This window comes from Eupeodes corollae, chromosome 1 (genome assembly GCF_945859685.1).
Source record: "Eupeodes corollae chromosome 1, idEupCoro1.1, whole genome shotgun sequence".
NCBI classification, from domain to species: Eukaryota; Metazoa; Arthropoda; class Insecta; order Diptera; family Syrphidae; genus Eupeodes; species Eupeodes corollae.
The window spans coordinates 212,276,390-212,287,480 of record NC_079147.1 but is presented as its reverse complement, the minus strand read 5'-3'; the positions used below and the strand labels follow the sequence as shown (position 1 = coordinate 212,287,480).

Here is an 11,091-nt window from a genome sequence, read left to right as displayed (position 1 = left end):
GAATAGAATAGAATAGAATAGAATAGAATAGAATAGAATAGAATAGAATAGAATAGAATAGAATAGAATAGAATAGAATAGAATAGAATAGAATAGAATAGAATAGAATAGAATAGAATAGAATAGAATAGAATAGAATAGAATAGAATAGAATAGAATAGAATAGAATAGAATAGAATAGAATAGAATAGAATAGAATAGAATAGAATAGAATAGAATAGAATAGAATAGAATAGAATAGAATAGAATAGAATAGAATAGAATAGAATAGAATAGAATAGAATAGAATAGAATAGAATAGAATAGAATAGAATAGAATAGAATAGAATAGAATAGAATAGAATAGAATAGAATAGAATAGAATTGAATTGAATTGAATTGAATTGAATTGAATTGAATTGAATTGAATTGAATTGAATTGAATTGAATTGAATTGAATTGAATTGAATTGAATTGAATTGAATTGAATTGAATTGAATTGAATTGAATTGAATTGAATTGAATTGAATTGAATTGAATTGAATTGAATTGAATTGAATTGAATTGAATTGAATTGAATTGAATTGAATTGAATTGAATTGAATTGAATTGAATTGAATTGAATTGAATTGAATTGAATTGAATTGAATTGAATTGAATTGAATTGAATTGAATTGAATTGAATTGAATTGAATTGAATTGAATTGAATTGAATTGAATTGAATTGAATTGAATTGAATTGAATTGAATTGAATTGAATTGAATTGAATTGAATTGAATTGAATTGAATTGAATTGAATTGAATTGAATTGAATTGAATTGAATTGAATTGAATTGAATTGAATTGAATTGAATTGAATTGAATTGAATTGAATTGAATTGAATAGAATAGAATAGAATAGAATAGAATAGAATAGAATAGAATAGAATAGAATAGAATAGAATAGAATAGAATAGAATAGAATAGAATAGAATAGAATAGAATAGAATAGAATAGAATAGAATAGAATAGAATAGAATAGAATAGAATAGAATAGAATAGAATAGAATAGAATAGAATAGAATAGAATAGAATAGAATAGAATAGAATAGAATAGAATAGAATAGAATAGAATAGAATAGAATAGAATAGAATAGAATAGAATAGAATAGAATAGAATAGAATAGAATAGAATAGAATAGAATAGAATAGAATAGAATAGAATAGAATAGAATAGAATAGAATAGAATAGAATAGAATAGAATAGAATAGAATAGAATAGAATAGAATAGAATAGAATAGAATAGAATAGAATAGAATAGAATAGAATAGAATAGAATAGAATAGAATAGAATAGAATTGAATTGAATTGAATTGAATTGAATTGAATTGAATTGAATTGAATTGAATTGAATTGAATTGAATTGAATTGAATTGAATTGAATTGAATTGAATTGAATTGAATTGAATTGAATTGAATTGAATTGAATTGAATTGAATTGAATTGAATTGAATTGAATTGAATTGAATTGAATTGAATTGAATTGAATTGAATTGAATTGAATTGAATTGAATTGAATTGAATTGAATTGAATTGAATTGAATTGAATTGAATTGAATTGAATTGAATTGAATTGAATTGAATTGAATTGAATTGAATTGAATTGAATTGAATTGAATTGAATTGAATTGAATTGAATTGAATTGAATTGAATTGAATTGAATTGAATTGAATTGAATTGAATTGAATTGAATTGAATTGAATTGAATTGAATTGAATTGAATTGAATTGAATTGAATTGAATAGAATTGAATAGAATTGAATAGAACATAATCTGTAAAGTTACCCAGGGTAAAGCGCTGCGTACGCCGATTCCAATCATAATATTTAATGAATTGTTTGGACCTTTTCAGCCTCTATTAATGTTTAGGTTCTGAATGTTTTCTTAATCATTAGATGACGTTTTATTGTTCATAGTGTTTTAGGCTCAGTTCTGATTTCTTTGCATTAACAAGTTTTCTTAAGGAATGCCCTGGAAGATGCATACAAAAAAACTACTTATATTTTATTGGCTAATCTTTATTTTAAAGTAAACCTTATGAAAAAAAACCTTATAGTTGCTCAACACAATTATATTGTTGATTTGAAACCAATCAAATGTTTTCTTATCATCAAAATTCTCTTTGACTTTCAAATTCATTAAATTAAAATTTAATAAAATCAATTTAAAAATATGACAAGGCTATAAAAATCCAAACTGAAAAATAAAATAAAACATTTGACCCTATTGTCGAACTAAATTTATGTCCAGCCACCCAATCCGCCCACCCACCTACTCATCTAACCCCCACGTCATGTTCGACCTCAAATGGTATGTAAGTATGTATGTACATTAAATGATATGATCTGTTGCTTCATCTTATCCTCATTTTATATAATATGTATGTACATACCTTACAAACCAAAGGTGGTCTCGTCCCCTTCGGTATTTTTTGAATTCTGACACTGACACCACCCAACTAACCAAGACCCATCCTGTCCCATTACTCACTTTTGTACTCTTGTACGAACAAAAGTCTCGCAGAGAAAAAGTCAGACGAGGTCGATTTGAGGTTTTTGTTCATGTTTTTCTTTTTCTATTCTCCCTTTCTTGTTCGTGTTCACCCTCTTGTACGTTTGGGGGTAGATTGTGGGCGGTTAGGATACAGTTATACTTTCATTCTTAATTTAAAAATGGCGGATCCAAGTATGAAAGAGACACAGAGAGAAAGAGTTTTTTTTTTTTAAATAAAAACACACAAATACAAGCCACACAAAATGCAGAGAATAAAATCAAGTTTCTTTGCCAAGAGAAAACTTTGAGAGAGGAAATTCAATAAGTTTAAATAGATTGATGTGTATGTAGTGCAGCAACGCCAATAAAACAGCTGACAATATAATAACAAGAGAGTTATAATTCATGCAGAGAGTGAAAGAGAACAAGTTTTTGGTAAGTGTTTCCTAATAACATCAACAACAACATCATTAAATAATACAAAAACAGCTGATTTGTTTTTGATGAAGTGTGTGTATGTGTTTTTAGAAAAATGTGTGAAAAAAAGCTAAAATAAGTTAGAGAGATAAAAATGAGAGAGAATGGAAAAACCACTTAACAAGTTGTTTTTGTGTTGTTTTATCAAAAGGTGAATTGTCTAGTGTTACCAATAGATGTGGAAAATGAGTGTTGGATTGAACTTGTTTTTCAAGATTTTAAATATAATTTTTCACTCACACAAAAATGTTTTCATACAAAAGAGCGTTGCGTTTAAAAATAAAATATTCATTTTTTCGAACAATAATTGTATCCTTTTAATAGTAATTTTAAAATAGATTTTCGCTTTCCTTAGTTGGTGGAAGCGTTGTACGTATTTCACCATTATAAATTCATAGTATTAAAAGATAAATTAAAAATGAGCTTTAAAAAAGGCGAATAGTTAAGTGCAGGAGTTTACAAGTGCGATCTTTTAGAAACTTGTGTATAAAATATCCAAACAAATGTTTAAAATAACTCTTTTAATTTAATGTAAGCACATTTACAAGGCAGAAAAAAAAAATGGGGTGGCGCAACAGTTCGTTGTGAACCAGGGCCTAGTGACTTACAACTCTCAACCATTCCTGTGTGCGAGTAATGTTGTCAGGAATGAAGGGGACCTACAATTTTATGCTGAATCCGAACGGCTAGTTTGAGAAAGCACTTTTTCATGACAAGAATTACTCTTGAAGGATTTGTCAATTCCTCGCAAGAGGCAGTACCCGCGAATTTTTTTTTTTTTTGAATTAAGGTGGCACATGCAGGGATTGAACCCAAGACCCCTTGCATGACAGTCCAACGCACTAACCATCATGCCACGGGTACTGCAAGGCAGAAACAACATGAAAAAAGCGGTTACTTCTGCGGATTTTCTTAAATGCCACTATACCAGCGACTAAGATAAAAGTCAAAAGCTGATTATAAGCCAGAATAACAGTTCAAAAAATACATAAAAAAATGATACAATCCAGAAAAGGAAACAAAAGAATGAACTAGTTTGAGGCATGTAAAAAAGGAGCATAAGATGAATTTAGCAAGAGAGTATGTTACTTGGAGCAGTGAACAGAAACCCGTTGTCTTTTCAAAAGTTTAACCTTGACGATTCGTTGGTTACAACTTTTATTTCTATGATCAGAGAAAGAAAGATCTTATTTTATAAGCTTTAGCTTATATTGGCCCTTAGTTTTTGTCCACAATAGTGAAGGGAAACACATAAAGATGTTTGCGGGAACGGACGTTTCAAAATATGAAATGCCCTTTTAGACCTCTGTCGTTAATTTTCAAAATACACAATGCGCCCATTCACACTTCGAGAATTGTTACAATTAATGGTCCCATATTAAACGCACTTGAATTGAAAATGGCTTTCTCCTCAAGTTTGTAAAGTCAGTAAACAATCTGTAAACAAACATATCTTTAGCGAACTTTTATGATTGCTGTTTCCAAATTTTCCCGTAAATATTAAAAAAAATTAAATAAATGCTTCTCTTTCAAACCTTCTTGTTAAAGTCATATCCGCAGAATGCAGACAAAGTCATTCCTAACTAAGTAAAGGTAGCGCTTCAGTCCTGTATGAACTAGGGCCTTACCCAAAAAACTTCTTGTTAAAGTTATATCCGAAGAATGCAGACAAAGTCATTACTAACTTAATTAAGGTACCGCATCAGTCCTGTATGAACTAGGGCGTCACCAAAAAAACTTCTCCATCAAGCTCGGTCTCTTGCTAGATGTCGCCAGTTGCGCTCTCGAAGTTGGGTAAGGTCACTTTCCGCTTGTGCGCACCACCTGATCCGCCGTCTCTTCCTTTACTGCTCTGTTCTGTAGGCGTGGGCTCGAAGATAAAGTCGTTACATTTTTAATGTAAAACAACAGGTTATAGTTAAATGTTGTTAAACCTTAAAATGTAAATATTTCATTAATTTATTAATTTGTTTGTCCTTTTTATAGACATTTTGCTTATGTGACAAACTTTTTGTCCCCTTTTTAAGGATTTTATTTTTTATCTTGGAGAATTTTAAAGCCTGTTTTCCATTTACTCTTCATATTTATAAATTATTAATGGCTTACTATCTATTGACAGGTAGTAAACGTTTCCAGGTAAAAAAATTCCACCAGCTCTTTTAAAATATGATGATAAAAAAATGTGTACATAGGAATTTGAAAGCTGAAAAACTGTATTTGTGTCTATTCCTTAGTTCACTTTTTTTAATGGATTCATTTATTCCTGAGAGAATGAACACATTATTTACCTTTAATGCTTATAACTTGTAAATGATGTCGAATTTATGAATTTGACTTTAAATAAAATTTATATAAATTAAAACTAGCATAAAACTAGTAGTACCCGAGGCGTGATGGTTAGTGCGTTAGATTTTCATGTCAGAGGTCTTGGGTTCAAACCCTGCCGTGCCATCTTAAGTTTTTTTCACGGGTTCTGCCTCTTGGCAAGAATTGACAAATCATCAAAAGAGTTATTATTATCATGAAAAGTGCTTTCTCAAACTAGCCGTTCAGCTAAAATCTGTAGGTCGACTCCATCTCTGACAACAATACTCGCACACAAGAATGGTTATACAGTTGTAAGTCGCTAGGCCCTACTGTTAGCCACCTTATTTATTATATATTAAAACTGTACTATTGTTGTAAATGTTTAATTTATTTATACAAACCCGACCTCTTTATATTTTTTTTTGTTTTGTATGCATTCAGACTTAAGTTTAGAAGGTAAACTTAAAAGTCTGAATGCATATAAAACAAAAAAAAACTACAACATTTTTAAAATCTTCCCACAACTTACCTTCATTTCCTTTTGGTGTACTTTTCGGTTAATTTAAAGAGGACAAAATAATCTTTAGGAAATGCGAATGTGTAAAGTTAAGTACAAAAATTGAAAATACAACAATTAAAAAAGATTTAAGTGATAACTAGTGGACCCGTGCATGAAATCAAACAACAAAATTGTTGTTCTCAAGTGAAGTATTAGAAGGAAAGATATAAACCATTCATCTTCAATTATAAGTGTTACATTTCTTTAGGGTGGGTTCCTGTTTCCGTAATGAGGTGTCTCAGAGGTATGGGCATTCCGCAAAGCTCATCCCATTCCTTACCTCATCCTAAGACCGCTTATAACGTTAGTAATAACTCATCCCAAATCATAATGAAATAACGATAAGAACTGACTTATCGAAATAAATGGTTTTTCCATTTGTTTAGTTAGTTCAAATACACGCAGCTTTTCTTTTGATATATTATTTTCCAATTATGTATTTCATATTTTTACTACTTAAACATTTCTTAAATTCATAAAATGATTAGAAAATAAAAAAACAAATATTTATTAGAAAAAATTACGAAGAAAAAAACACACAAGTGGCAACACTGTCTATATTCATTTTAAATTCAAAAAAGCCCCAAATACCCCCAATAAACATGAAAAACATCATAATTCTCGCCTCGCCATGTTGATTTGATGTAATCAAAAAATAATAAACTAAAGGAACCAACAACCACACACTTTATAGACGTTAAAGAGAACATCAATTCCTACTTTTAACCTCAACTCAGTAGATGATACAATTTCAACAAAATCTTGTCCCACAGAAGAGAGCACAATAATAAAGAGAAACAACACAATTGAATTGAGTACAAAACAAACACAAGTTTAATGCCACGCACCACCACGAAGAAAGCTATGTTCGAACTTTTGTTCGCTACTTTTTAGTCGCATTCAGATACTCTTTGCCGATAGAGCTCGTGTCGTCCGTATGAGCAGCAGTAGCAGCAGTCAACGCGAGTACCTCCTCCTCTTCTCAATAAAACCAAAAGAATACGAATACGAAACCACCCTCATCTCGTCTTTTCCGTTCCGGTCTAAACGCATTTAACACAACATATATCTACATAAAGGCCGGTTACTTGAGCCAAACAATAAAAATTATAACTTTATTTTGAATCCCTTGGATTTGTCACTTGAGTCGTCGTCGTCTTCGGTATGACGTTCTTCAGTTTTTGAAAAAGTTTAATTAAATATGATTTATCACCAAATTGCATGCAAGATTGAAAAATTCTAAAAAAAAAACTAAAAAAAGTTTTAAAACTCAAAGAACTTAACTACTACTCTTTTAAGTTCGTGTCATCATCAAGATCGTCTATCGTCCCGTGCGTCGTCGTCCGTCAAGATATGTGTTGCGCTTTGTGTTACTCCGTCAGTTTGTTGCGTGCCGTGAGCGATGATTTATTGGATTAATTTGTTGTTATTAATATTTCAATCTTTTAATCACTCAAAAAATATACATAATAATTGATTTTATCGTCTTTATGAGCAATATTTTTGCTGGTCTTCAGCTTTTTCGTATGCGAGTGAAACTTTAATAATAATAAAGTTATTAATCTAACAATAAGTGCTGTTTCGTGTTTGATGTTTTATAATAGTAATAATTATTGCAATTATTAGCACATTGGCTTCTTGTTAAGTTCAATAAATTATATACGAAATAAGAAGTAACGTACAGCACAAAACAACTTTAACCAAATGCTAATTACAACTTGTATCTATTGGATTATACGACGACGCAATCTTAAGGATTACATACCAACATAACTAGGACGCAGCAAGACGCAGAGAAGCGCCACACCAACTCATTGAAAAATAACAAAAATAGAGGATACTCCTCAATATACAAAAGCCAAAGTGGATTTAACAAATTATAACAAAATGCTGACATCCAGCAATCAGTACCTGCGGCCGGATTATCTTACACCGACAACTGTAAGTTTTGAAAACGTTTTAGTTTTTTTTTTTAAATAGTTTTTCAGCTTTTGAACTGATACCTAATCGGGAAAGTCGAATATTTTAGGACATATTCGGACCTTTTTTTAGAATGTCTGAAGATGTCCTTCAAATAAAAACATTTTTGGATATTTGAAGCCGTGGTCATTCATTCGTCATTATGAAATTTTGAAAGGTTTCCACTTCTGCAGCCATTCCATTCTATCAACAAGCAAACTGACAGAAGTGAAAATGGGAAAAGGGGAGAATGTTCTAGAATTCTAAAAAAGTTTTTAAATTTAAAAATTTCCTGCCTTATTTATAAAAGAAACTGTTTAATTGGTCTGATAGCGAACTGCAAACTACAATCCTGTAGTTGTTCTGAGTACAAAGCTTTTGTATAAGTCTTAACTGTGCGTCAGAAGTCTTTATCGAGTTAGATGCCAGTTATAGCTATCATTAGTTTTTCATCGAGTAAGGGAGTCAAATTTGGTATGTTTGGTGTCAAAATGAAGCTTTTGAGTTAAAGATGTCTTCTTCTTCAAAAACATTTTTGAAGTCCAATCACGAAATCGTTTTCAATGAACAGCTGATTGTTGATTTCTCATTTTGGAATATAATCGTTCCACTAAAAGCGTTTTATAACCTTTGTATTCCTACCTGTCACTTTTACTTTCATTAAACGCTTGATTTGATTCAAGAAATGTTTATCCAATGACAGAAAGTTTCAATGAAAGCTATAACAAACCTGTCAAAACAATCATGTTTGTTTTCAATGATTAAAACCAATGATAGCTATAAATGACACCTTAGGATTCTCGCTGTTCTTCCATTCGAATGGAATAGCTCAGGTCGCTTATTAAAGCTTACGTGGAGATGTTTGATTTTCGTCTAAGAAACATTCTAGAAAAGGTTCTATGGCTTTTCACCTAAGTTGAATAGAATTCATTTTGAACATTTTTTCAATATAGACTTGTATTGAAATTGAATTGGTATTCAAAAAGTTGGTATAAGACAAATTAGTTGTTAGAAATATTCCTTATTTTAATAGCTTTGACGGTGAAATTCAATTTTCGCAAACTTATCGTTTTTAGGAATTATTCGCATTAACCAAAACCTTTAAAGCAATAATATAAACAATATGTGACTTATTGCTCTGGCAAAACGTAGCTGTTTGTTATGACATTCCTTAGCTTAGGTTAATGGCTGAAACACAAACACGCTTCAGCTTCGGCTTCGCCTGACGTTTACGAGTTCAGCCATAATAATTCAATGCATGCTATCACAATGCGGCTTCGACCTCACGTTTCGTTTGGCAATCGTAAGGAAAAGAACGTAATATGACTCCAAACTGAAGCTCTAGTTATCTATTACACCTTTACACCTGTAAAAAAATGTCAACAAACAAAATATTTGCTCTTTGGAGGGATGAAATAATAGAAATGTCATTCAAAGCAACCTCGAAGCAAGACCACCGGAAAGTAGACAAAGCGGAAGCGTGTTTGTGATTCAGCCATAAAGCTCACACCCTTGACTCTAATATCATTCAATTGGAGTAAGTAGAAATACAAGTTAATGGTTATGAGCCACTTTATCACACTTTTTTAATACGTTTTGAAGCAATGAAACCGTCGGCCCAAATACACACCAAATATGGATTTAAGATAAGACTTTTTAAAACTATTAACCGTTCATTAAAAAAAGTGTTTTTTCCGCTTTCAATTCTTTCACAACTTCAAATGTTACTTAATTTTAGAATTTAGAAATAAAGAAATCAAAACAACATTTTCATTATTAAATGTCTTTGACTTAAGAAATTGAAAAATTCTTGAAATTTCGAAACTTAATTTTTTTATTAAAAAGTCAGTTCCCTGAGAAAGTTTTGGCTCTAATCTTAGAAAGTTTTGGCCCTGACGCTGAATTTCAATTTTTGCAAATTATCGTTTTTATTAATTATTCGCATTCACCAAAACCTTTAAAGGACTGAATTGTAAATATAGCACTGGCTATATTGCTGTTTGTATGAAGTTGCTACACTTACATTAAGTTCATGCCCTTGAATCTAATATCATTCAATTCGAGTAAGAAGATTTTGAAGCATAAATACACACCAAATATGAATTTAAGTTAAGACTTTTTAATACCAGTAACCGTTCATTAAAAAAAGTGTTTTTCTTTCGCTCCTAATTCCTTCATAAATTCAAATGTCACATATATTTTAGAATTCAAAAATAAAGACACAAAACAATATTTTCGCTATTAAATATCAAAATCTATCTTTTCATTTTTATTCTCTTCGACTTAAGAAATTAAAAAAGTCTTATAAATTTGAAACTTAATTCTTCTATTGAAAAGTCATTTCCCTGAAAAAAGAGTTTTGGCCTGACTCTATTGCCCGTGAGTGAAAGAAGTCTAAATTTGTGTCTATAGTACTTCGTTATTCGAATACTTATTATGACTACTAGAAAGTTGAATTCGTCATTTGAAAAAGTATTATCAAAATAGCAAAACATTTTATTTACCTTCTTAGAAAACTGGTAAGGTTCTGAACATTTTTTAAAAGTGATAGTGAAGTCTGTTACATAAGAGCGTGGTCACTGTTACAAGTAGATACAAAATCAGAGAGTCCTGTTTCTTTTTCTATGGCATAGAGGGCACCTCAGTCCTTCATGCTTTTTGTAAAAAGTCAGATGTCTGTCAAATTTAGTCTTCATTTGAGTATTTTTTCGAAATGCGTGCTGTTTACGCCTTGAAGCAATTTTTCTATGTTTGCATGAAAAAGGACCCAAATCAAGACAACCTGCTGCTGTGAAATATATGGGAAAGTCGAAGCAGTTCGTTAGCAAGTGGATAAATCGCTATAAAAAGGTCGGTAACGTTGATGATTTTCCTGATCGCGAAAGAGCAAGCAAAGTCTCAAAAAAAGACGAAAAAAAAATTCTCGCATTGTTCCGAAAACAAAACAAAACTTTGACTTTGCGTGAAGCTGCTGTGAAATTGAAAGCAACATATGGTTCCGGAAAACAAAACAAAACTTTGACTTTGCTGTAAAATTGAAAGCAACATATGACATATCTTACAAAACGATTCGCAGGCACTTGCTTGCCAATTAACTGAAATATCGCAGTACTTTGGAAAAACCAATTTTGAGTGCAAAACACGTTGAAAAACGAGTGGAATGGGCTAAGGAAAACTTGGACCGCGATTGGAGCACCGTAATTTTTTCTGATGAATCCTCCTTCTGGGCATTTCCGAGCATTAAACACGCCTGGACATTGAAAGTGTTTCGTTTT

At 30.8% G+C, this 11,091-nt stretch overlaps 1 protein-coding gene across 2 annotated transcripts in view; it reads left to right on the top strand.

Annotated features, from left to right (window-relative positions):
• The first annotated feature begins 6,741 nt into the window (after positions 1–6,741).
• The window catches only part of LOC129939072 (zinc finger protein Elbow), a 70,994-nt gene continuing 66,644 nt past the window's right edge, over positions 6,742–11,091 (top strand). For both annotated transcript variants that reach the window (XM_056046938.1, XM_056046937.1), the window contains exon 1: positions 6,742–7,798. In XM_056046938.1, the coding sequence (XP_055902913.1) occupies positions 7,745–7,798 (54 nt within the window). In that variant the 5' untranslated portion in view covers positions 6,742–7,744. The remainder of the gene's footprint in view (positions 7,799–11,091) is intronic.